Genomic DNA, 26134 nt, shown 5'->3' on the forward strand with positions numbered 1-26134 from the left:
ATTTTGCATTGCCTTGCATTGCAGAATTCTCGACGTGATATTAGGGACTTCCACTTCACTGAAGGAGTCTTGCATGAGTCGATTGAAAAACGGCGAAGCGCACTTGTTGCATCATTTCTGTGTCTGGCTTTAGTCGACTAGTGGTTGTCATGAGGCTTTCACCCTAACTGGTCTACAAGACTTACAATAAAAAATTCAAGTTCTTGAAACTTCTTGAATTGATTGCTGTTTGGTACTGTCGCGTGAGCATTCCGGAAACTACAACATAGTCCATGCGTGTTCTCGTTGTATACCGTGATTTGGAGTGCCAATAGCCCAGAAAGTCACGGCCTCTAGCTTCCCCCCTCCAGCACCCCACGAACCAATCACAAACCCTTTACATCACATGATCAAAACTTCATGCGCGTCATCTCCGCCGCTAACCCCATCCTCACGGTGGCGCCCGCCCGCCCAAAACTCTATCCGCAGCGCAGCGCGTCCAGCTCACGCGCATGCAAGCCCGCATCGGTCCCCCCATGATCCCCCCTCGATTCCGCGGCTCACGAACGGGAAGGCACACGCGCGACCCGAGCCCGCACCGCTGCCCCTCTTGTCCGAAGGTAACGCTTGCGCGCGTCCGTCGTCGCTCGGTGAATTCCCCGCACGGACCTTCACTTCACATGCATGATCGGACGACAGGGCTGGCGGGACAGAGCTCCGATGCCGCCGGAAAGGTGCCGCGAGGATGCTTCGGGGAAAGTGCAAGAGGAGTGGCGTGATGGGGTTGCAGAGGGGGAAAGTAGAGCCGGAAGGGGCTACGCTGAGGTGGGCGAGGCTGCCAGGTCAGCCGCCGCGATGTTCGGCGGTCGCGTGGTGTCTCAGTCGTCGGCTGCACGCCTATGCATGTCGAATGCCTGACTTGCAGGACGAGGCGTTACACGGCGCCGCGCACCGAAGGCTTCGGGCCATGTTTGTTATATGTGTAGAGAAGGTCAACCATAGATGAAGTTTATTATGATCAATTGATAAACACATAGAACGAAACTAAACTATGCTACACAGTTGAGCGCCGGGTCCCCAATGCAAGCTTCTATACAAACGTGAGACAAACGTTTGGAGCTCTGCGTTACTGCCTAAAGAGTCAGTGCAGATATACATTGTACTCCGAACTCCTTTTGGCACACCCGACCCCTTGTCGAGTGATTTCCACCCTGTACTCCAGACGACCAACGCCTACCAGCAAGCATTACCATAGTAAGGGTCACAACTGTGGCCTAGAAGACATGTCTATTCAAAAACCTTGATACCACGAGCGCCGACCAGCTGACAGTAACGAATAAATGACTGAGAAGAGGCCACTTTAAGGACCCGAAGCGGGTTGGTTCTGTAGGCCTGCATAAGGATCCCAGCTCTCCTCTGCGCGAATATCCGGATAGTGTGACAAGCTTGGTTGTGGTATAGATTGCGGTATAGACTGCGGCATGGACTGCGGAATGTTTGCGAGATTGATGTTGCTTGCATAAGCTCCAACGTTGTACTGCCTCGTCTCGGTCGGAGGACGAGCATGGTGATATGGCGAGGATGGGAGGTAGTGCGCAGCGTAATTTGTCTGGGAAAGTGGCGCAAATGACGAGGAATAGCCTGGTTGGGGAAGTGAAGTGTACGAAGGAGTGTACCCTGCCTGGGGAGCGTAGGTGGTTACTGGAAAGCTTGCTTGTGGGGCTGGGGTATAGGACGAGGAGAAGTTAGACTGTGAGACAGCAGCGTGGTCGACATAGCTCTCCTTGCGATCTTCTGTGTCCGCACGATAACGCTTGGCTTGCGGAGACTCGTCCTCATAATAGGAATTACTGGCCCTTCCTGGAGCGTTTGACTGAGAAGGAGGCATGCCATCAGCGAAGTATGTGCGCTTCTGACCTGCAAATGCCCTCGGCTCCTTGCGCAGACGCAGCCGGACACCCTGATCCGAAAATGCCCTGGAGAGGTAGGTGGATTCTTCCAAGCCTTGGAAGTCCTTCGGGGCCATGCATTTGAACGGCTGGGTCGCGACGCTACCAAGAAAGACTGCGGCGTTGTGTTCCTTCTGGAGGTCGTACAGACTGAAGTGGAGCCGAAAGCTGCCAGTCATCTTGACGGAGATGTCGCCAAAGATAAAGAAGCCGCCATCCTTGTTGTCAATGTCCTTGAGGCGGTGCAGAGAGCTGCAGAGCCCGCCATAGAGGTTGTTACCACCACGGTCCTCCCAGCGCTCGTCTTTATCGGGCTTCCAAAGGTCCGCAACCACGAACAGGTACGGGCTCTGTAGGAAGTGTTGGCTGGACTCCACGTCAGCGTTAACCTTGAGCTGAACGATGGGTGGCGGATCCACGGGTTTGCGACTTTTCTCTTTGCCTGCGCTCAAGACGAGAGCCTCCTTGGGTTCTTGTCGCATTACCAACGTGATGTCAGGGTTGTTGATGGCTCCCTTTGCATCCGTCATGATGTTGTCCGACAGCTTGCTCCTGCTGGCGCGATGAGTGCCGTGGTAAGCCATCGAGCTATGGTGCGGCGTGTACATGCCCGCGGCGTACTGCTGCTGCATGTACATATCCATGGCTGGGAACTGGATGTGGAGGAGAAGGGTGTGGTTGAAGCAATGGTGTATGAGATATGCGGAACCAGAAGGGTGCTGGCCTTGGGAATTGATGTGGGTAGTCGCCGCAGTCTGGGCTGTATGTTGAGAAATGGTTATAGGCAGGAGTGTGCGCGTTGAGAGGAAGGAGCCACAACGCCATGCACCCCAACAATATCAAAGACTGTTTGAACGAATACCAGCGTTACCATTACTCCAAATCGAGGAACAGACCGGAACGCCCCCACAATGGTCCTTGGAAGCTGCTGCAAGTTGCCCTGGAACAGCTGTTGGCGCTCAGATGGTTGAAGCTTGTGACCAACAAGCCGCGACGCCGTGCCCGTTGCGCCCGCGATATTGCTATTCAGCAAGCTGTGAGAGGTCCGCGGGCAGGGCAGAGGCTCTGCTGGGGGCTCACGGGCGGGCTGTGACTCCAATGCGCCTGGTCACGCACCCGCTCGTGTGGGTTGCGCCCAGGAGAAAAGAGATAACGCAGTCCGAGGGTCTCTCGAACAGAAGGCAGGCGTCCTTTTCTTGGGCGGGCTCGTCACCGCGTCGGCATAGTCGACTGGGTCGCTTCACTCAGTGGCCGTGGGAACCGCGGTAGTCAGATGGATGAACAAAGGGAGCCGTTGGACAGTGGCCGTGGTTGCTTGGACTTGCTCCTGGATAGGCGCGACGGTGCAATGCAGGTCGCGGGCGCGAGAGAAACGGTCCGGGGTGGGTGAAGGATGATAAAGGGCTCGACCGCGACCGTAGACGTTGAAGCTGCGGCTTAGTGGGCTTCCCGGACGGCTTCTGCGAACGCTCCTGCACCGGTGCCTCCGCAATCGTTCTGTGGCCTAGCCCGCAGATCTGGTTCGCCGTTGACTATCCCGCTAGGAGGCGTCGCTGCCAGAAGGGCACTAGATGGCGGAGCCGCGCGACGGGCTGCAGTGAAGTGCTCTCTAGCGTGGCCAGTAGGGTTCGCGGAGCTTGCTATATCTCGCCCAAGCACCACCCGACGACTGAAACGCTGTCGACGTCCGCTCCAGACTCGTCACCTCACGATGCCGACGACGTCCAGGTGTTGGTGTTGAGCCTCGGACCGTACCTTCTCTTTTGGGTCCAAGCAGCAGGGCAGGGGCAGGCCAGGAAACGACAGTCTGATGCTTGTCCAGCACAACGAGCAACGAGCAACGAGCGGCGGGAAGACAGACTCTGGCGCCGGACGGCAGGCCTCACGGATCGGTCTGCCTCTGCTGGGCGATGGCGACGAGCTTCACGCAGCACTCTCGGCCGTTGCCAGTCTGAAGAAGAACAGAACAACAAGCCGCTGTCACATCCACCCTCGGCGAGGACACCCCTGCAGCCCACACGCAGCGGCCGGTGCTGCACAGCAATCGGCGGCGGCAGCATGGGTAGTCCTAGGGCCGTTCAGTCGTGCGTCGAGTCGATGGCATTCCCAGGTTGAGGCGTGGTATGGGCGCCGTGCAGGGCTTGGGTACCCGGGAAGCCTGCACTACAGCCAAACAGCACTCGGACTTTAGCCTTTGCAACTACTCTACTTGAGAGGCTGTATATAACTGCCGCCTGCGCCCAATATCTCAGCTCCTCCTCCGCCCACGCGCTCGCTGCCGCTTCCTCTGACCCGTAGCCTGGAGCCACAGAAGACCCCGGCGCCAGAAGGCTGCTCCATTGCATTCGCTGCGACCAGTCACCGCCGTCCAGAGTGGTACGGGACATGGCCACGCACATGGCCGGCGCTGCGAGTACCTCGAGACTCGATGTAGCGAGAACTGACAGACGCCGGCGAGCTAAGGGTGCTGGCTGCATCGCCAGTGCCATACTTACGTCGCACCGCAGGACACGCCTCGCCAGCTGATGGTGCGCCTGGTAACAGCGTGCTATGGTGACCCTGACCACTGAGCAGACGTCACAGCGGACGGCGCGCTACCTCTGGTCGGCGGCATCAAAAGGCCCGCATGGTGTTGAGCGCGCGAGCGGGCAGTGCTGGCGGCAGAATGCAAACGCAGAGAACGCCGTCATGCATCACGCCGTGGGATGCGGTGAGGTGCGATGTGGGAGGAGATCGCCGTCCAGATTGCTTGCCAGGTTGGAACGGGGCGCTTTGCGCTCCACGCACCTTGAGAATTCTACGATGTTACACAACAACCGGTCGCTTCATTCGCTGCCCGTTTAGCCAACAGACCCCAATCCTGTGGGCTCGATACGTCTGATAGCGACAGCGCACTATAGCCGGCATCGTCTTAACACTCCTATGCCCTCAGCTCTCGCACTCAGCCTCCAGCTCGCCGCCGCGCTTGGTGACGACACGCAATTCTAGCCGACTGCGTGCGGCTTGGTGTCTCGTCGGAGCAGAAGACACCTCGCTTCCACTGTCCAACATCTCCTTCTCCGCTCTAGCTTGAGAGCTGGCCCGTCCGCCGTACCTGCAGATACGACTGCATATGCGGCTGTTGGCATATCCATTCGCACGGCCGAAATGGCAAGCCTTCATATGGGCTTAATCAACTCTGGGCTCCTCTCCAGGATACCGCCACCCTTCCGCTGTGCCTCGACCTGAGACAGCGCACATTGTCCGGCACGGATGTCTACACCGGACCCCGCCTATCTGGAATAGCTTCCGCTCATGTCTACACCGTCCTCAGCTCTCAGAACAAGTGGGAGACACTATCCTCGCAGTGTTGGCCACCCGAATGAGGAAGCCATGACGCCTGTGTCCGCCTTCCTTGATGGGAATATGGCCTTCGAGAACCGCAGCTCGACGACTCTTGTGGTGCTGGCATCGTAAATCACATGTAAAAAACGCCGAATCATTCAGCAAAACACTAATACTCGGCGGTTATCGGCCTTCTGTATGCTCACTGTGACTATTACCAGTCCTCGATATTGTGCGTCTATCGTTAGAAGTTGCTTCAGGGCATTGCTGTCCAGAAGGATAGTCGATTTATGCTTAAAGCGTCAAGCAAGCGTATCCTGGCGGACGAGGCATCAAAGCCTCAGCCAATACTTTTGTGCGGGCGAATATATTGCATTACTTCGGCAGACGCGCACAGTGGACCATCCTGTATTGCATCATATGGTGAGGTAATGCTGCGGCCTTTCTGCACGTTGGGTTGCAACCATGTGTAACGCCGTTCACGGTGCCTGGCTACGCTCATGTGGTCTGGCATGGCGACGTTCTCGGAGAATTCGTAAACCTGGCTCTTGGTGCTTTCAAAGCCAGGTCTTCCTTCAGTTTTCGACAAACGTGACGTTGGCATTTCAACATCTGTTCGTCACTGCCGAAGCTGATGGATGTTTGCATTTGCCCGCATAGTGTTAACAGGGTGTCTGAGCAATATGTGCCTCTCGAGGCTTTGGCCAATCCTGCCAGGCTATCTTCTCGTCAACCCCTCATACGACAGTATGCATTGGAGCAATGATGTATTGCTTGTCCGGCCGCTCCACCGCTCCACGGACAATCTAGCCTCAAGGTTACCGTAGCCGAACATTCGGGTGTTGCTGTCACTGTCAATAGACCTCCGCAACTCGATACTTCACATGGAACAAACTGCAGCGCGAAGACAGTGGGGCCGGATGCTAATATACTCGCTCCTAAGAGAGGCTCAGCAATGTGTGCGATGAACACCCCACATTCCACGAAAAGTTGGTGTCCCGTTTGCAAGGAAAATTTGGAGTCCTTGCAGCCCGCGATGGAAAGCCTGCACCGAAATCCAGAATCGTCGGTCACAGCATGTAAATCACTGTCGTGCTGCGCGCATGGATGGGTCGAGATAGGTGGGACCACAGGCGTTATGCGCATGCGTGCCATGACGAGGTAACGCAGACTAGACTACCAATACAGTCCCGCGTCAAAGCTGCATGCTTCCATCGTTCAGCCAGGGTCACAGTCAGAAATCAAGCGGTCTACCTTCGGCTTGTCCTACTCTCACCTCTTGCTTTCGGGAGTGTGAAGGGGTGGGGCAAATAATCCGAACGCCAACCGCTATCACGTTGGTCATTCTCATCATTTTCTGAAACAACCAATCAGTACATTCACGCCAGCCAAACCGCTCACACTAGCCAACGCCGTCTTCGGAAATTCAGTGCTTTCGCATCGGTTACTGGCTATTGCACGCCATAAGCCCACTTCTGCCGCTAATGAGCATCTACAACCATGGTTCTCAGCGCGGTAAGGTCGGTAGACCGATGCAAACACGTTCATGAGGCATGTCATCCGATTTCAGGCGTTCTCGAAGTGTTACCCCTCTCCCCAGATTTTAGCCAAAGCGAACCCGTCTGGTGCAACTTGTGGAGTCGGCATTAGGAGCCCACTGTAACTGGCGGTGAGGGGTCGAGAAAAGGTTCCCCTGGCCTTCACATGCCCAGGTTCAAGAGTCTAGCCTCTGCAGCCTGATGAAAAGCTTGTCATTCTGCGGAGGTGCAGTATACGCGTCTGATTGCTCGATACCCGTGTCGTCGACGATAGCCGTTCTGTAGTTAGAGTACAGGGCTGCGACGATGTATTTCATCTCTGGAATGATGTCAGCAGGTGTCACTGGTGTGCTTGGACGCAGCCAAGCCAGGGAGCTCGAGGTGTTGCACAAGCCCCAACATGTAACTATAGCAAGCATTCCATGACCCGGTGCTTAGCCACTTGGTGGTCACTAGTACAGCCAAGCTACCCTGTTGGTGTAAGGAAGGGAGCAGCTACTCACGAAACACAGCCAAGTGACTCCCTACACACATTCGTCCGCCACTGGGTAAGGTAAGCATGTGCGTCAGCCTTCCATCCGATGTACACTGACCTTCCAAAGGCCCAAAACCATCTGCTTTCCATATCCCTTCTCTTCTCTCCTTCAAGCTTTTCGAGCTCAAGCCACCGCTCCGGTTTCCACTCGTCTGCTTGCGGATAAACCTCCTCATTCAGGTGCAGCAAGCCAGCACTGGCACTCACCCTAACACCACCCGGCACATAGTACGTGTTATTGTCAGAACCAAGGCGACATCCTTGCGGAGGCGAGACACGCGGCTGCGGGCCTGGAATGGCTGGATGAAGACGCAGTGTCTCCCATATCACTGCGTGGAGAAACGGCAGCGCGTCGACTGCTTTTCCGTCCGGAAGAATGGGCGAAGACGACGGCAGGATAGGCGGAGCCAATGTGCGGAGCTCTCGCTGAAGGCGCGTTTGCATCTTGGAATTGCGACTCAGTTCGTGGACGACATATGTTAGGGTTATGCCCGACGTCTTCCGGTACTGTTAGCGGAAAACAAAATACAGCATGGCAGACGGACTCACATCGAAGCCCGCAGCTATTTGATCCAGGACTTCGCTCGCGGCCAGCGAACTTCGGTCCTTTCCATCCTCGCCAGTCTTCACTGCCTCCTTCGAAAGTGCGGCAAAAAGCTGTTCGTACACGACTGGGGTGTCCGCGACATTCGTAACCCCCTGTGACATGACTATGGCAGCGCTTTGGCACATGCCCTTGGTCCAGCCTTCAATCTCCTTGTTGGCCTTGTCGACCCATTGCGGCACCAAGCTATACCGAAACCACTTCTTCACGAAAGATGTCAAAGCAGGGAGCTCTTGCGGCCAAAAGTTGAAGGACCGCCGAGAATTGTACAATCCAAGGAACCATGATAATTGCTTTGGATCATTGATCAAGTTGGAGCTCGACTTCAGCCCGAAGATGTAGCCCGACACGATATCCATGGTAGCAGCATTGAGCAGCGGGCCGATGTTCAAGAGCCCCTGATCTTCGTTCGAGATGGTCGAGGCGAGGCGCGGCAGAAGGCGATCAAAGATGATTATACTGACCTGAGCGAGCAGAGCCGGCGATCCACTGATAACAGACTTGCTGTAGATATTACTGAGCATACGTTTACGCGCCGAATGAGCTTTGTTCTTCCCCGTGGAGAACATGTTGGACTCGCTAGACCCTGTCAACCCTGTAACGCCCAATACGACAAGCATCAACGACTTACCCAAAGTTCGTAAAGAATGCATACCAGTTGAACGTCTCAGGCAGATTGGCCTTCTCAAAGCCGCCTGCATAGATATCTCTTATGCCTCCCCTTACACAGTTCACGCTGATTTCGTTCGGTCCAAGACATACTACTGGCCCTAGACGCTCGTGTGCACGCTTAAGCGTCCTGTTCTCGACAGATCGCCAACGCACATAATTGATCCACAGGGAGGTGAAATGTGCAAGCGGATGCGCAGCTGGAATCTTCCGCAACGGATTCGTCAAATACCGATATACGAATTGGGCGATGAAGGGCGCTATCAGCAGCACCGCGATAGTAGCGAGTTGCATGTTTGGGGTCCTGCACGGTAAATGGTGTTGTATGACGTAGGGGTACGCGCAACCGCGTTGTCAGGGTGAAGAATTGGGTGCACAGAGAGCTGGCAGCCCGGCGGATAACAAGGTGACTCGTCGTCTTCATGCGCCCTGTCGTCCCCGCCGCCACTGGTGGTGCGGAGACCCCCGCTCGCGTGCCGGTCCTTGGTTCGCTTTATCTACACGTGATCGATGCAGGAACGGAACGGGTAACCAGCTCCTGTCTAGCGTGGAATACGCTCTACAATCAACACTGTGCACCATTACCACTGCAACACCTACACAATGGAATGGATCTTCTACAATTCGCACAGCTCCTGATGCATTCACGTCCAGCTTGAAGTTGCACATCCCTTCGATCCTCGGAACCGGTCTGCAACACCTGCAGCCACGTCCGCGCCGTGTAACCTCTTCTGAGCCCAGGTACTTCCATGAATAGCACGCGTCACACCGGTTGCCCTTTTCGCACCTACCTGCAGTACGCGGCTCAATAGTTGGTAGTGGATCCTGTGCAACGTGCCATTGCGGCGTCGGTTACAGTCCACGACGCTGAAGGGAGAAAAGAGAAAGGCGAGGATCGGGAGGATGAGGTGCGTGTAACGTTGATCGCGGAATGGCGCGTAAGTCTCGGACAACGGCGCAGTTGCTACCGAAGGAGTCGCTACCCATCGTGTGCCATGTTGGAAAGGAGAGGGCTGGGGCTCAACCCGGTACAGCGAAACGTCTAATCTACTCGATTCTTTCCCTTGCCAAGATGTCACAAGGTGTAGTTACCCCCTGATCTGCCCTTCCCCCTTATATGTCCATTTACTCACGTACGCCGTTTCTGTCCCATTACCTCCATTGCTCGTCGCATATACACCAATCAGCGTACCTGTGAAGCCCCAGCTCACGATCTCACCAGGTGCGTGCGCCAGCACGGCGAGGTCTTTGCTTTCAGTGCGTCCAACTGCAAAGGAGAAGTGTGTTTCGTTGACAGCTTTGATTTCCATGACTAGACGTGCGTCATGGAGTTCAGCAGGCATTGGGATGCTGAAGGGAGGTGCCGCCGACGAGTATGGCTCCGTGGTGAAGCGCAAGTGTGGTGTGAGGGCGGACGCAGTGTCAGATGTTGGGAGTAGAGTTAAGCCAAGGCGAACGTGGTGGTTCTGTGTTAAGAACAGTGTGATGCCTGCTTCTTCTTGTGCTGCTTTAGGAGTATAGTCTAGGACGACGCTGTATGTGAACAGTGTATCGACTTGTCTTCTACCCACGAAGGTTTGGCCTCCTGGGGCAGAGTTGCCATCGATGCCGGTCAGATTGAGCTTCGAAGGCTTGAGGCCAAGGTATTGAAGGTGGTCTGGCGGGGGAAATAACGTAGTTCTCTTTGACTGGTGGGCGCCAGTGGAGGAAGTGCGGTGGTAGTTGACATTTAGGTGGGAATTGCAGGTTGTCATCGCCCTGATCAACCAATGGACTGAATTTCTGTCAGCGCGGTTCCAGATGGGAGGAGCATCAAGACTTACCCATTGCCAGGAAGAGCTTGATCTGATTCTGGTAATGGCCATCCGTTCATGACACCTCTGACGGGGTTGTGTATGACGGGCCAAGATCCTACGTCCCACGTCGCGTTCGTGAGAATGGTCTCTCGACCCATTGGGTAGATCTTGAAGGCTGGACCACCTCTCGTTGACAGTGCAACAGCCCACCAATTGCCATTGGCATCTTGGAAGAGGTCTGCGTGGCCAATGGTCTGGACTGTGTAACACGATTAGAGGATGACTAGTCCAAGGGAAGTGGATTGTCTTACAGTACTCAGTACTGTTTGCGTTGGTCAAGATGGGATTAGCGTGGTTGGACTCATAAGGACCATACAGATCCTTTGACCGAGCAATGGTTTCCATGTGACCGAGACCTGTCCCACCTACGGTTTTTAAGCTTCTTCCTATCAAATACACAATGAGGAACTCTACCTTCCGCAATCATCAAGTAGTAGTAACCATCTTTGTGGTAGAGATGCGGTCCTTCAGGCGCCTAGAAATGATAAGTGGGCGGGATTATCAGCAAGATCTTCCACTTACAAGGCCTCCAGTACCAGACCACAAATTTGTCCAATTGCTCTGAACCTCACCACTCTCCAAGTCCACCTTGGCGAGATGGTTTCCTGGCCTAGCCGTATTAGCCACAGTACTTACGAGTTTAATCCCTAAAACATACTCTACTTTATATGCATGACTCCCAACTATGTACGAAGTTCCGTCGTCATCCCAGAAAGGGCTCGTATCATAACCTTCGAAGTCAAAATGCACGGCGTCACTCCAACTACTCTCGTTCCAGATGTCTTCCGTGGTAAAGATGATCTATAGTGAGTCTACTGTTAGCAATACTGCAAATACTTTATTAGCGTGGAGGGAACACACATTTCGCCAACGTGTAGGATCATCAGCTTCCTTCTTGTCATGCACCATAGTAGTCACGAGATACCAGGTGCCATCTCGCAGTCGTAGTGTTGGTGCCCAGATACCGCTCGTTCCACCGACCGATACCGCAAGCTCAGGCAGTTGACTCTCGCGGTTCAGCACATTCCCTGTAATCTCACCAGTGAGCTAACACTCTGGACTGAAACATAATCCGGGTTCTGTCTCCGCGGCTGAACAAGGATAGCTGCAAGAAACATTCCGGAAGCGAATGAAAGGGGGCCAGGATGTTTTTGGAATTCACCCCTGCCGATCGATACGCAAGCGCCAGGACGCGAGCTGGAGAAACCGGTGGTCGGAACGGCACGTAGCGATGGTGGGAAGACTTGAGACAGGGTGTAAATTGATCTGGTGATACTGCCAATGCATAAAGTACATTCCAGCGGTGGGTTCAGATGGCGGTTAATGGGCCCCGCGCCGGTAGTTGCATACAGGCAGCCAGCAATAGATGGGAGACAATCGAACGCGGAACAGACTCACCGACGAGACGCCATTTTGTCAGATCTTTACTTGCATGGATCGGAATGCCAGGAAAGGCATTGAAGCTGGACGAAGCGCAATAGAATGTTTCTTCCTCGGCGATGAACGTGCAGCTTGGATCAGGATGGAAACCAGGGAGAATTGGGTTCGGGAACTGGGAAGAGTCCCGCGCACTTGCAAGGCCCCGTAACAACAATGCGAGGGACAAGGAGCGCACTCTCAGGGTCCGTGCCAGCATGATTGACTGCCGAAGGCCACTCGCAGGGAAGACCAGATGTCGAATGGTCGCGCAATAGCGAAGTTGAGTTGCTCATGCTTATAGATTGAATTCTTTTCATGACCGGCGCAACTCCTGTCGACTAGCGTACCTGCTCGCATATGACGTTCAGAGTAGGTATCCGGGTAAAAGCTGAGGCTAGCGCATGGAAGCTGTACATTAGCCTTGTGGATGCAGCCAAGCATTATGGAAATTGAGCAATAGGAAATTGATATATACGCAATGCTGGACGTGGAGGTCAGGCTAGCGGAGGGATCCGGTGTGGGGTGCGTGGTCTGAGCCGCTTGCGGGGTGTTCCGCCGGTTAAGATGAAGGTGGAGGTTTGGCGGTGGAGAGCAAGGAGCGATCAACATCGCGTCCGGAATGTTTTAGGCCGATGAACCGAAAAGAGCACGGGATGATTTGGATGTCGACATATAGTGAAACAAGCTGGGTAGCAACAACAGTAGAGGCGCGGTTGTAGAATGATCAGTAGTTATATTCAATCAACTCCCTCCCAAGGTATCTTCCCTAATGCAAAGTCGGAACGAACATGCGCCAGTCGAATGAAGCGCCTCGCAGCCTGTGGCCAAGTGGCTACGCTCGAAAAGCCCATATCAAATCCTCTCAAACTCCAACCAAAACATACACACGTTCAAATATAGCAACGGCAACAATGTCCGCAATTTTGTGCTCATGCGTCAGGCATAAGCTCGTCGTCGTCTGAGCCTTCCGCATCAACATCCATCTCTCCTTCGGCATCCTCGTCTTCGCCCTCGGCGTCTTCATCATCGTCTTCTCCTTCAGCATCTTCGTCGTCATCTTCCCCTTCCGCATCTTCCTCCTCCCCTTCCTCTTCCTCCCTTCCTCTTCCTCCCCTTCCTCTTCCTCCCCTTCCTCTTCCTCCCCTTCCTCTTCCTCCCCTTCCTCTTCCTCCCCTTCCTCTTCCTCCCCTTCCTCTTCCTCCCCTTCCTCTTCCTCCTCTTCCTCTTCCTCCTCTTCTCCCTCTTCCTCCTCTTCCTCCTCGTTATCTGGCAGGGCCTTCCCCTTTCCTTTGGCACTCTTGATGGTGTGCGGGCTTTTCGTTGAGCTACGAGTTGTTCGTCTACCGGGTGCTTTGACTTCACCGCCCTCTTCAAGCTCATCATCATCGATGCCATTCACTACGCTCTCGCCAAGCCTGCTCCTGGTACGTCGCAGGCTTATACTAGGTGTATGCATACCATTTATGCTTGGCGAGGCCTTGCCACTTCCGTTTGGAGAGAACTGTATGCGGGGAACAGGCGCAGTCGCTATGGTCAAGGTATGAGAACGATTCCTTTGGGGCGTGCTTGTTCGACGTCGCGCACCGAAGGGTCGTCCGGCTCGTCGCTTTGGGGGTTGCTGGCCAGGAATGTGAGGGAACACTTCGAATCGGGTTGCTGGAATTGATGGTGCACTTGTGATTTGAGACCCAGCGACAGCAACCGTACTACCATTCGCAAGAGGTGTGCCAGGCGTAGGCGAACCGCCATTGACGGAGTCTTCGGCCGCAAGGACAGGCGTCGGTGCATCTTCTCCACCATCTTCGCCAATTGCTGAGTCATTTTGCGACGTGCCATTTTGTTTTGTAGACTTTGCAGCCATTTCCAATTGGACACCCTCTTCAGGCTCAGGTTTGTCTTCCTCGTCCTCCTCATCGCGTTGCTGCACGGTATGTAGAGCTGGTCCATCTTCGTACTGACCAAAGCGTCCCATTACATAGGGCGTCCATTGCAGACGTTCCGGGTTTATTGTTGGATTGCCAGCACTGTAGCACTTGTCAATGTATTGCTTGAAATACGCATAGTCCAGTCGAAGTGCGTATGTTTTCGTAACAGGATCGCGCACTAGAGCGCGGAGACCTTCCAGCGCAGAAACAATATCATCTGCGGTCATACCGGTGCGCTCGGATATCGCGGAAATGCTGATGGGCCCCTTCTGGTGGAGGAGCTCTTCGCACAGGACAAGCCGCCAGTACTTTCGATAACTGACCAAACCCATGTCACTGAGCGGCTTCTCGGGACTGCCGGTTTTCCTCTCCACGCGAGTAAGGAGGTAGGAGAACTCGATAAGGTATTGACCGTAGCCTTTGCGCATGTGTATGGGAAGGACGAGAATGCAGGAAACATTGTTGAGAGAACTAGGTCGCTTTTCCTTGGAGAAATACCCGACAAAGTGGTGGCCAAATTGGTCACACTCGGTCATGACGTAGAAAAGGAATGGCTCCACGTCATAGTATAAGGTCTTCGAGCCGAGGAAAAGCTTAGCAAGGAGACACAGGTTTTGACAGTACACGGGATTCTTGCGACCATCGACTTCGAAGAATGAGAACTTGCCATCACGGTAGATCTCGTCTCCTGGGGGGTGTTTTGCAGGGCATTTGAGCTAAGCAGGTTAGCATGGTCCGTAAAAGCGACGAACTGTGAATACCTTGTGCCGCCATGCTACATAATCAGAGTTCATGTACTTGAGGCAGAATTCGCAAATGTAAAGCACCCTGTTCTTGCTGTACTCTTCGGGATATGGCGCGGCGTGCCATGTGTCAATTTCCCAGCCGCCAAAGTTGATACACTTTATCTTGCTGGGCGGGCCTGTATGTTTCAAGGGTTTCTGCGGCTCTTGACCTGCGTACAGCTCTTCTTGCTTCCGATTCCAATCTTCTTCCGCTTTCTGACGGGCATCTTCAAAGCGTTTCCTGTCTGCTGCGGTTGGGTATGTTTTTGAGGTATCGGCGTCTGCTTCAGAAAGTATGCCACCGTATGGCTTACTCTTGTTTTCGTCTGTCTCCTTATCCGCAAATCCATAGAACGGGGCAGCGAATTGGCTGTGGGCCGCTGGATAGTGTGTCTCCTCAACTGACTCCCGGGCTTCCCGTTCGGCGCGGCGATTGCGTTCCCTGCGCTCGCGATCCTTCTCGCGGCGTCGCTCACGCCGCTCCTCGTCCCTGGTCATGGGTCTAACCTCCGATTTCTTTGGCTTTGCAGTTACTATCTTCTGAACTTTCTCGTTGTTCAGGTGGAAAGCAATGACTAGGCTTTTCGTACCGAGGGGTTCGTCGATCCAAGCCAGTGGTCGCTTGTCAGTCCTCTTGGGTTTGGTTCGTCGAGCGCGCACAGAACGCAGTCGACTTGATTCGTGCTCTGAGGCGGTGTGGTGGGCAGCATCGGTCTCGTTTCCGTCTGTCATAACACTTCTGGCAGGCGCACGTAGCGGTGAGGCAGCAGCAGATTTCTCCATATCCGGTCTTGAGACCTCGGACGACCTACGCCTTTTCCTCGCTTGCCTGACAGGCAGCTGCACCTCTTCTTCATGCGAAGCCTTCCGTTTCCGCAGCGAACGAGTCCCGTCAGCTGAGTCATCGGGAAGAATGAGTTCATTGAAGATAGAGTGCCCTTTCGGGACGTGCCCACGATGCGAGGGCAGCAGATCTCGAGCTAGTTTGGGCACTGACGAAAGCCTACGTCGAGTGAGTGATTCAGAGGTCTCATCCCGATCGCTCTCGTGGAGTCCATTGTTGATGCAAGCTGTACAGGTCCATTTCTTCGTATCTGTAAGAACAGCCAGTCAGTGCAACTGCCTTACCAAAGCCGGCCGGATATGGACTTACCATCATGTGGGCTAAGGGTTTTAGCGTCGCGGGCGCATTGCCGATGTGCTGCAGGAACAAGATCATGTCAGCTACCCCGAAACGTACAAACTTAAACATTCTTAGGAAGTTACCACTTACCCATATCTCCGCACTCCACACATGAAAGAATCTCCTCGAACTCCTCGTTTGGGTCATTATCCTCATCCTCATTACAATATCTATAGAGGATCAACTCTGGGCTCTTGAGTTTGTAGACGTTCACACTTACACGCAAACATTTGGATCTGGTTTCTCGGCATCAGCCTCCTCGTTCTCGCTTTCCACCTGCCAACCATTCTCCGCTTCGGAAAGTTCAGAGCTATCGGACTCGTCCTCGCTGGCGCTGCTCTTGGCGTCCGATGAGGACTCCACTGCGGCGTCTCCGTCGCGCTCGTCTTCCTCTTCAGAAAAGGCATCCTCGGGCGCAGCGATTTTGACGGCGCCTACAGGCTCGCTGTCGTCATCCTCATCTATCTCTTCGCCCTCGGCATCCACATCGGAGCCCTCGGCGTCTGTGGTGTGCCCCTCATCCTGAGTCTGCTCCCGGGTGACCTGCTCGTAGCCCATGTCATCTTCCTCGTACTCGCCGTCCGCATCAACGTCGTCTGCGTCGACGTTGGCCGCGGTCTGGCCCATGAGCCGAGCGGGCTCCGCCATGGCGTAAGACACGACAGTCGCCAGTTTTGATACCAGATACGCCAGATTCGCTGTGTATGTTTACTGCGCCTTCTACTGCATCGATCGTGCGGGCGGCGGGCACCTCGGCGGTGTTAGCATGGAGTGCGTTCGCGGGCGCGTCGTGCAGGCGTCGTAGCGCGTTGTGGTGTCCGGTAAAATGCTCGATGTGTCGGTATCGTGTTTTTATGATGTATTATAATTGCTCAGGGCTTCAGAACGCTGGGAGTCGATGCAGAACGGTTGTAGGCGCGTCGTTTGTTACTGTGCAGCTGTGGCGGCCGCCGTGGGCGATATTTGTGGCCGGTTTGGGGTAAAAGGTACGGGTTTTCGCGATCCTGGCAAATCTGCAGCGTCGAGCGACACCAAGAATATTTATTTCTGGGCTGGAGAGCGCGTGGACGGTGAGAATCCGCCGTCTGAAGAGCAGCCTCCTGAGTTGGGTGAGGTCGCAGACGCCAAGCTTCTCCATCCACGTCCCAACCTCTGGCTAACGACCCGAACGTACCCCAAGCTGCACTTCACTCACCCCCACCCCAACACCACATAGCACACTCCGTGAGCGTCGCAACCATGGGTGTGCCATTCGAAGCCCTCCTCCCGTACGGGATCATGCTCGGCGTACGTCAATGGCCCGGATCGCTCGCTGCAGGCGCTCACTAACGTCTGTAGATGTTCGCATTCAGCGCCGTGTCCGTCGGCAAGCTCAAAGAGATGCAGAACGGAGGAAAGAAGACCAGGCGCGGCATGGATGCGTGGGACAGGGTAAGTACCAACCTCATTTTCGAGACATAAACCATGGCTAACGCAGCTACAGCAAAGTACGACACCTTCACGATGGTCTCAGCCACATACTAAAGCGACGCAGTGCTCGAACGCGACCGCAGATTAACGGGCTTTGCTCGAGGACAGACCGACAAGGCCGAGGCACCAGCGGGCTTCGAGCTCAACAACCCATGGAGGGTACGTACAGAAGGTACGAGCGGCCGGGTAGTACTAACCGCGGCCAGATGGAGCAACGATACATCTAGACGATACACACAAGCAACCCAACTGTTCAATAGCCAATGTACACTTTCCGCATTCTCATTTGCAAAAATGCAGTCGATCCGCATGCCCGAGATTCTCTGTGATTTCAAGACTTCGCACATCATGCTTAGAATACGAGCCTTCATTTACACCGTTATCCAACAACTCACCTGAATTACACACAGAAAATACCAGCTACCGTTCCGAATTGATCTGTGACACCAGGCCTAAGAAGCTGTCCCTCTCTACGATACCCAGCTTGACCCCGAAATGCTCTTCGATCGCCTTTACTCTATCCTCTTCGCTCTCGAACTTTATCTCTCTTTCCTTGTTTCCATGTATCCTCCACTTGGCGTCAGTCCCCAAGATGATGTTCCCTATTATTTCACCATCTTCGCCAAGCAGCTTCTTCTCCATGAAAACGATCTTCGTGAAGAAAGTCGTCGGACTGGTGCTCGTACTCAAGTTCATGACGCGGTAGTCGCCCGGTAGGAATTCGAGCTCGGTAAAGCAGTACATCATCTCCCAGTCAAGCTCCTCGTTGATCTTGTGCTCGTAAATCCAGAGCCTTTGATCGGGGTCTGAATTCTGCGGTATATCCTTCCACTGAAGGCGCACTGAGGCTGGGGTAATGTGTGACCGGATTGTGCCTGAGCGATCAAGTGGCATGGGCATGATGGGTCCATTGGCGCCGAAGCCAACGTCTACATGGTACTTTTGGCCTCCGATTTTGACCAATATGATCATGTGACCCCTATTCAACCTTGGAAGGTTACTATTTAGATATGCCTGGATGGTAATGGTCACTCACCATCCAGACAGTCGCTCATTAAAAACGCGAGCACCCGCTGAATAGCTATTGAAGCCCAGCCAATGCAGCAATATTGCAAACAGTCCGGTGTTCTCCATGCAATAGCCGCCCCTCCCATTATCATCGGCAATGATTTTCCTGAAGAGTGCTTCCGGGTGGAGTGATATTTGACGATGTGGCGAGTAGTGCAAGCTCAGATTCTCGAATGGTATCTCCACAACATGGTGTTTCTGGAGCAAAGCCAGGTATGCCAGCGCATCCTCGGGTTCAAGCCTGCAGCATCGTACTTGCGCTGTTCCTCTGGCAACTTGAGGCGGTCAAAGTATTTTGCAATCTGCGCTGACGTGTAGACGGGGCGTTGTGGAGTTGACATGCTGGGAAATGATGTTCAGGGACGCCTGGAGATGAGACGGGCAACAATGTCAACGTCTGTGATGGGCCAACCATGCGGAGACGCCACGGAGCACTTGGCTGGACTAGCATGTTGACGTGATGTTTATACATGCACAGGAACGTTGCCGCAAGAAGGGTGCACGCCAACGAGGTCTGACGGTCGCAATGAGGAAGCGCAGGGACGAGACCGTGGGGTATGCGGCTGATCAAGGCGTCCGGATGCGGGATGGATGGCCACGGCCCACCCGCGCGGTAGTCAAGTTGCCCCTGGCTGGATGACAAGCGGCAGCGGCTTCGACATGCGCCTTCATCCTCGCGCCTGCTAGCCTCAATGCAATCTCCACTCGCGCATTCTCCTGACCAGTCCGCCGCCTAACATGCAGCGCACTCGATGAAAAGCTGGCCTCCGCCTGCAGACTCTGGCCGGCCTGCTTCTTACTCCTGCGCATCCTTCCCGCCTACCCTTCGATCGCGCGCCCCCACAGCCTCACCCTCTCACGCCGTTGCAGTCCGGCCAGTGTACAACGCCGTGTCTCAGGCGCACATACCATGGCGAACGATGGGCTGCGCACCCAATACCCGTACGGCGGCCTAAGCCCACGCCCCATGTACGATTTCCCGTCCCCGACGTCAAACTATCCCTCTGGCATACCAGCGACCTCGCCGAGCTTCTTCCCCATGGCCTACAGCATCAGCCCGCGCTTTGGCGGCAGTGCCTTCATCCCGCCCGCTGATATCTTTGTCGACCCTCGCAATGCCTCCACGAATGACAATGGACCCTACACGCCGCGCGCTTTCAAGAATCGGGGTTCTGGTGCCCTCGGCAGTGACCCGGTCGCAATGCACTTGCTGGTGGAGACGGCCATGATCGACAGCCAGAACTTTGACATCCTGTCAGTGGAAGAGGTGGAGGCGTTGAAGCAGGAACAAAAGGGCCTGGATGGGCGGTTGAGTACCGTGAGGAAGCGCCTGGAATCTGAGACCAAGATTCGAGATGCCGCGCGGTCACTGACCCGCCTCAATTCTCGCGAAGATAAAGGACACCGGAGAGGCCTCAGCAGCAGGAGCAGTCCTCCAGTGAAGGACACATCCGTCAGGGCGCTAGATGAGCTGGCTGCTAGTGACAAAAAGGTGGAGGATTTTACGCGCGAGTTGTTGGAGGTCGAGTCACGCATGCGCCTCATTGACATGCAGTTACTGATGCACACTGCTGCCGTGTTGCAGCTGACCCACAACGGGCCGCGAAAGCGAAAACAGAATGCGGATATGAATAATGGTGGAGACCGAAGACCAGACAGTCCTGCGAGCATATACACGTATGAGAATGAAAGAGGTTTCGGAGGGAGAGACGACGGATTTGATGAAAGGAGTCTCTACCGGTCACCGGAGAATCTTGACAGCTTGATGAACGCCTTGCAGAACGGCACACACCACCAATCGCACTCAGTCGACAAACAGAATGAACCGCTGAGCGCCATGAGCAAGCGCCTCGAAGAGCTCAACGAGAACTTGAGAGGGCTCATCATAGAGGCAAATCCGGAACGTAATGAGAGGTATCCTCCCCCTCCACAAGCATCTGGAGCCACGCCAGACGCTGCTGAGCTCGAACGCCAACTGGACTTCCTAGACCAAGGTCTTCGCGATATTAGCACCGAGCATGCGACACAGAAGGTTTCCACAGACGCCAATGGAGCTGTAGAAGAGCGGTTACAGGGGATCAACACCCAGATGTATGCCATGCTTAGCGCTTCGGACGACAACGTGCCACCACCGCCCTCGGTCACCGGGAGCGGCTTGCAAGAGCAGCTCGATTATCTAGAAGACTCTTTCTATAGCATCGAGCGGCTACAGTATGCTCTGAATGACCAACTGGACGATTTGCGTCAAGATGCGGCCACCGAACAAGGCTTAGAGAAGTACGAAACAACCTTGACGAAGCTTTGGCAGATGATACAGAGAGGCGAAGAAGAAGCACGTGAGCGGAAACGTGAACGACGACGCTTAATTGCAGATGACCCTGATAATACGGAAGAGGTGTCTCCTGACGAAAGCGATATGGGTGAAGAGACTTTCTCTCTGCTAGCATTCGATTCAAAGATACAGACAATCTTCCGAAGGGCCATGTCTCTCAAGGACAAGCAGTCTATCTTGATCAGACAAATCAAGCAACAGCGCGAGCTCAACAGCAAGTCAGATGCACAAAGAGAAGAGCAGGTCAACAGGCTCAACGAGCAAGTTCTTAGTGCGCGCTCAGAGAAGAAGACTATGGAGGCAGAGCTCGAGCGAGCAATGGGCCAACTGACAGCCTTCGATGAAGCGAAAGTTCAAGCTGACGACCAAGCACTTCGTGACGCCCTAGAGCGTAATGCGGGCCTAAAAACTCAGATCCTAGATGCTCAGGAACGAAGTAACGCTTTTGAAGCTCAGATTCGTGAGGCGGAGCAGCGAAGTGCAGCATACGAGGCCCAGATCCGCGATGCACAGGAGCGCAGCCTGGGCTACGAGGCGCACATTCACGAAGCGCAAGAACGTACGACCGTTCTCGAAGTACAACTTAAAGAAGCCCAAGAACAATCCCGCGCCGAAGCCGCCACCATCCAAGCCGAACTTGCTCAATCTATGTCCAAGATCGACGAAGCATCCACCGCCCTCCTCGCGGCCACTGCGCAGAAAGAAGCAGCAGAAACCCGCGCCAAGGAAGCCACAACGGCGCTCTCGAGTAAGGAAGAAGAATTGCGCAACCTCGAAGGCGAAGTCGTCCGCCTCACCACTGAACTCACCTTTGCCAAAGCCGAGCTCGACGGCGCATATGGCACCCGCGCCGAACGCGCCGCCGAATCTGGTGCCACCACTAAGAAGGAGCTCGACGAGATCGTGGCCACAAATACGGCTCTTCTCGCTGAGATCACAGCTCTTCAAAAGGTTTCAGAAGCAGCATCTCAGTCAGAACAGGAAGCCCGCGACAACGAGCGCAACGTCAAGGCCGAGCTTGCCGGCATGGCGATAGAGTATGAAGAGCTCACGCGCGACGCAATCCAGAATGAGAAGGACCGCGATGCGCTCGAGGCCAGCATCGACAGGCTCAGGGACGAGAAGGAGTTGCTTGAGCTTGAGCTGAGCGATGAGAGGGTTAAATGGTTGGGTATTCGGAGCCCTAGTGTGGCTGCGGGCGCGACTGCGACGCCGGACCAAGGTGCGACGAGCATTAGGATGTTGAGGGAGGATTTTAGGAAGATGATGAGGGATCGTACGGCTGAGGCGTTGCGGGCTTTGAGGGTGAGTTTTCGAATTTCTATACGAAGGCCTGGAGAGAACATGCTGACAGATAGACAGTCCGAGCAAGAAGAACGGCGCAAACTCGAGGCCATGGTGCGCCAGCTGCGCAAGGAGTCGCAACTGCCGAAGTCGAATCTCTCCAAGTCGGTTACCCCGGCTTCCACGTAAATCGAAAACGAATACCCACGACAACGACTCATGCATTTTGCGCAAGGAGTCGCGGCGTCTTGATGAAGCTTGTACCGATGCTTATACGTCGGTTGTACTATATAATACCCCTGGAGATCGTGTTGTTATGTTTGTGACTTGTCATTGGATAAGCTATTACGAGCATTGCGAGGCTCGGGATGCGGATGAATGGATAGATGTGTAGATAATGCAGTGACTTCGCCCTTGCGGTGATGTCGAAGACAGATCTTAATGAAGGGGAATAGACAGCATCACCCGGTGTCAGCTCAACGCATGCTGCGTCGACGGCTCCGCGTCTTTTGTAAAGCACACTCACATTACGCGTGCCAATCTATCTAATCAGCTAGTTGTCCAGCTTCACACCTCCGGGTAAAGCAAAGACCTGGCTGTCTAGCGCCCTCCCGCACTTCTTGATGCTGACGCTCCCGCGGTTTCCCTCCGTCAAGCAGAGGCCCTTCGCCTTAGTAACGAGGTTCCCGCTGATGCCGTAGCTCCACTGTTGGCCTTTCTGCTTGCTGTTGCATCGCTCTTGACTTACATCATTAGCGTCTGCGGTCAGACAGCTCTTGCTGTCAGCCAATGAGTATACGAGGCCTTGAGAAGAGATCTGCCAGACTTGCTCATCACTCCCCTCACAGGCGGCGAAATTCACGTCCGACGAGCCGTGTTGAGAAGATGCGGACGTGGTAAGACAGTTCAGCGAAAATGTGTTGAAGATCTGGCCTGTAGGCGTAACCTTGAGCGCCTTGTTAGAATCGCCAGAAACGCGGTAGATAGCCGTTTGATGCTTCGCCAGTTTGACGCGCACCTCGTTGCGTACGGTGCTCGTCTTGGCTGTCCAGAGATTCTTCGCCTGATATGACTTCTCAGAATCGATGCCCAGTCGCTCAAGAGACACGATGGCGGTGTGCGTCTTGTTATCGTGGTTTAAAATGGTAAGTAGGCGGTCTCCGTTCGCGAGGTTCTTGGTCAGGACGTCGATGGCGCCGTCCTCGTTTTGGGAGACGAAGGTAGCTTGTTCGCACAGCGCATCCTGATCCACGTCGATGATATCCTTATTGGTCAGATACGCCACTTCCTCCTTTGTAAGGTCCGGAATCCATGCAGAAAGGATAAGCGGCGCAGAAAACGAGCTCCAAAGCGCAAAATGCGTCTTCTTCTCGTCGAGGCTGAGGTCCGGCCAGTCGACGATAAGGAAGTCAGGGTCGTTAAAGAAGCCGCAGGATTGGTAGCGCGAGAGTCGCACTTCCATAATGTAGTTGTTCATCATGGACTCCCAGTGACCGCCGGGCTCGAAGGTATTGGTGGGGTTGTTGCCGTAGACTTTGATGTCGTCGGAATGACGAGCGAGCTCCCCAGTTGTGCGGATATACTTCATTGTGCGGTACCAATCAGTGTTGTTTTGATCGAGGTGAAAGTTCGGGCTGAAGTACGCAGGCGCGGATTGACTGAAGGTGAGCGGTTCCTGGAGCTTCGTGGTGAGCACTTCGTGCCAAAGCTTGTACCGATACTCGAATTCCTCGTAGTATGTGCGGTTGTGCTGCAGATCCATGTGACATCCATCTATTTTGACGTAGTCTATACCCCAACGCTCAAACGTCTTTGCATCAATCTCCTCGTGGTCTTGCGAGCCTGGGTACAAACCGCACGTCTGATTACCAGCGTTCGTGTAGATACCAAAGTTGAAGCCTCGGTCGTGGAGATAGTCACCCAGCCAGGGCATGCCGTGGGGGAAAAGGGTGGAGTTCCATTCGAGTTCCCCTTTGGCGTTACGCCCAGTTTGGACATGCCAGCAGTCGTCAAGATTGATGTTGTTGTAGCCAGCGGCGAGGAGACCCTTCTCTAACATTGAATCGGCAGTTTGCGTGAACAGTGTCTCATTCAGATTGCACATGAAGCGTGCCCAGTTGTTGAAGCCCATGGGTGGTCGAGACGATATTTTGGGGTCCTGGACGGAGGCGGAGGCCATTGGTGCCGTTGCGGCAATAAGGATAGATAGTAATGAAGCCATTTTGGAGAGGATCGGGAACGGAACAGCCATCGTTGTGTTAAAAGTTATGCCAATGAGATTGTAGCTGAGCTCGATGTGCCCACCTCATGCGGTTGAGGCTTCAGAAAGTGTCTCCAGCTGAAGACAGGCACACGCAACAGCACGAACAGGATCTCCTTGTATCTAAATACCCCACGCACCTCCATCGTCATTATGCTTACCCAGCAGCGATCTCCCCACACCCAGTCTATGAACGACGGTCGCTGACTTTAGCCGACGCTGAACGGTAGGACGCTATTCCGAGTGTGCTAGAGCATCGAGAAGGTACTCTGGGTCCATTGCAACTTCGCGTTCTACGATGCATGTCGACTGTAACCGCAATATGGAGAATCGTACTGCTGTGCATCGACAGATGCATCTGCAGGGTTCAGAACCGGGTAGTCTGATATTAGTGGCCATGTGTGTGCGTGTCCGGCTCGCGTTCCTACAACGCCATGCATAGACGATCCCACACAATACAAGGTAGGCGAGAAGTCATGGTAGCACTGAGATGTCTTAGACCTCACATGGTGTGCTGTACGAGTACTCAAGAGTATGCTAAGGAGGAGCGCATCAGGTCTCGATCACGGCGCATGAACCGTCAGCTGCTTAGCCTGCTGGCTGTGCAGTCGAGTTATGTATCCTATGAACTGTGACAAGAGTCATGAGGTTGGATCAGTGAAGTGTAAACTGAGAAGGGTCACGGAAGCTTCAACCAATTCCAAGGTTCGGGGCCGTGCGGGCCGTGTGACGTGAAGTGGCGTGCGCCCCGCTGCTGGACCTGCAGAGTGACCCCACCACCTTTTTATTCGAGTCACAAAGAGACCTTTCCAGCTGCGAACTCGCACTCTCGACTCCCTCCCTCTGTCCATCTCTAGAAAGCAGCTGATTATATTCCGTACTTCACAGCTCAGTATGGGTCCTAAGAAGGGTGGAGGAGAGGGCTCCAAGAAGGCTCAAGGCCAGGCGCGCAAGGCAGAAGCGGCGGCGGGCAAGCAAGCCCAGAAAGAACAGGAGACACAGGTAGCAGAGGCAAAGAAGTGGGATCAGGGCTCAAAGTCGAACTCGAAGGCGTAAGTCGCTTGCACCGTCCGATGATCCACTATTTACTTGCAGCAGCGACGCCGCCGCCGCGAAGAAGGAAGAAGCCGCTCGAAAGAAGGCTGAGAAGGATGCGCTGCTTAAGGAGGAGGAAGCATCACAGCCCTCGAAACCTAAGGGCGCTGGTGCCAAAAAGGCCGAGAAGAAGACGCGCGGTATCGACTCTGCTCTGGGCTCGCTCAGCGCCACTGGTATCGACAACGCTCTAGATGCGCTCAGTCTCACTGCCAAAGATGCCGACAAGATCGACCGACACCCCGAGAGGAGGTATAAGGCTGCCTATGCAGCATACGAAGAGCGCAGACTTGAGGAGATGAAGGACGAGAAGGGCTTGAGACGGAACCAGAAGGTCGAGCAGATTAGGAAAGAGTTCGACAAGCATCCCGACAACCCGAAGAACCAGGCGGCGATCGCATACAATGCAACAAGGGATGAAGTTGCCGACTTCAAAGAAGCCGAGCGGGTCAAGAAGGAGGAGAGGTTGGGCGGTGCGTCCTGAGGGGTGTAATGACTTGGTTTTTGGGCTTAGCGACATACTTGGTGTTTACGGATAGACTCATGGTATAGATGCGTGGCGCGTCAAGGGTAGTGGTTCCATTGTGAGTCCGATTACATGGCATCTTGAATGGAATTGTACGCTTTTGGTAGTTTGACAATGTCCTTTGGTCGTACGAAAGCGGCAGTGCACGTGTCCGGTAGGGCTGCGTTCCCAGGGGTCCGAACACGAGCACGACTCCGATGCTGTCTCACAGCGCGCGACAGCCAATCGCTGGGGGTTGATGAGGGCAGAAGAGACATGCATTTTGCAGCGTCCTGTCTGCGATGTTTCCGGAGCGGGCTGCGATGGTAGCAAGGTTTGCATTGGCGACCTGCA

General features: G+C 54.4%; 9 protein-coding genes across 9 annotated transcripts; 3 read left to right on the plus strand and 6 right to left on the minus strand.

Annotated features, from left to right (window-relative positions):
* Positions 1–1339: 1339 nt before the first annotated feature.
* Positions 1340–2572, minus strand: N0V89_001145 (uncharacterized protein; the record flags this gene model as incomplete). Its single annotated transcript, XM_056209959.1, has 1 exon — positions 1340–2572. One exon carries the CDS (start codon positions 2570–2572, stop codon positions 1340–1342), a length of 1233 nt encoding a protein of 410 aa, XP_056076781.1.
* Positions 2573–7835: 5263 nt separating this feature from the next.
* N0V89_001146 (uncharacterized protein) lies at positions 7836–8892 on the minus strand (the record flags this gene model as incomplete). The annotated part of the gene is made up of 2 exons (XM_056209960.1): positions 7836–8508; positions 8561–8892. 2 exons carry the CDS (start codon positions 8890–8892, stop codon positions 7836–7838), a joined length of 1005 nt encoding a protein of 334 aa, XP_056076782.1.
* Positions 8893–9686: 794 nt separating this feature from the next.
* On the minus strand, positions 9687–10425 carry N0V89_001147 (uncharacterized protein; the record flags this gene model as incomplete). The annotated part of the gene is made up of 2 exons (XM_056209961.1): positions 9687–10255; positions 10422–10425. 2 exons carry the CDS (start codon positions 10423–10425, stop codon positions 9687–9689), a joined length of 573 nt encoding a protein of 190 aa, XP_056076783.1.
* Positions 10426–12735: 2310 nt separating this feature from the next.
* SAS3 (Histone acetyltransferase) lies at positions 12736–16414 on the minus strand (the record flags this gene model as incomplete). Its single annotated transcript, XM_056209962.1, has 5 exons — positions 12736–14514; positions 14560–15677; positions 15737–15784; positions 15857–15936; positions 15987–16414. The coding sequence occupies 5 exons, from the start codon at positions 16412–16414 to the stop codon at positions 12736–12738; spliced, it is 3453 nt and encodes a 1150-aa protein (XP_056076784.1).
* Positions 16415–17005: 591 nt separating this feature from the next.
* Positions 17006–17463, plus strand: N0V89_001149 (uncharacterized protein; the record flags this gene model as incomplete). The annotated part of the gene is made up of 5 exons (XM_056209963.1): positions 17006–17053; positions 17105–17197; positions 17244–17253; positions 17301–17395; positions 17443–17463. The coding sequence occupies 5 exons, from the start codon at positions 17006–17008 to the stop codon at positions 17461–17463; spliced, it is 267 nt and encodes an 88-aa protein (XP_056076785.1).
* Positions 17464–17656: 193 nt separating this feature from the next.
* N0V89_001150 (uncharacterized protein) lies at positions 17657–18645 on the minus strand (the record flags this gene model as incomplete). Its single annotated transcript, XM_056209964.1, has 3 exons — positions 17657–18224; positions 18273–18317; positions 18560–18645. 3 exons carry the CDS (start codon positions 18643–18645, stop codon positions 17657–17659), a joined length of 699 nt encoding a protein of 232 aa, XP_056076786.1.
* Positions 18646–19214: 569 nt separating this feature from the next.
* On the plus strand, positions 19215–22109 carry N0V89_001151 (uncharacterized protein; the record flags this gene model as incomplete). The annotated part of the gene is made up of 2 exons (XM_056209965.1): positions 19215–21941; positions 21999–22109. The coding sequence occupies 2 exons, from the start codon at positions 19215–19217 to the stop codon at positions 22107–22109; spliced, it is 2838 nt and encodes a 945-aa protein (XP_056076787.1).
* A 364-nt stretch (positions 22110–22473) lies between these two features.
* Positions 22474–24171, minus strand: N0V89_001152 (uncharacterized protein; the record flags this gene model as incomplete). Its single annotated transcript, XM_056209966.1, has 1 exon — positions 22474–24171. One exon carries the CDS (start codon positions 24169–24171, stop codon positions 22474–22476), a length of 1698 nt encoding a protein of 565 aa, XP_056076788.1.
* Positions 24172–25074: 903 nt separating this feature from the next.
* N0V89_001153 (uncharacterized protein) lies at positions 25075–25759 on the plus strand (the record flags this gene model as incomplete). The annotated part of the gene is made up of 2 exons (XM_056209967.1): positions 25075–25232; positions 25279–25759. 2 exons carry the CDS (start codon positions 25075–25077, stop codon positions 25757–25759), a joined length of 639 nt encoding a protein of 212 aa, XP_056076789.1.
* Between the last annotated feature and the right edge of the window lie 375 nt (positions 25760–26134).

This window comes from Didymosphaeria variabile (assembly GCF_027946475.1).
Source record: "Didymosphaeria variabile strain IMI 356815 chromosome Unknown scaffold_1, whole genome shotgun sequence".
Classification (NCBI taxonomy): Eukaryota; Fungi; Ascomycota; class Dothideomycetes; order Pleosporales; family Didymosphaeriaceae; genus Didymosphaeria; species Didymosphaeria variabile.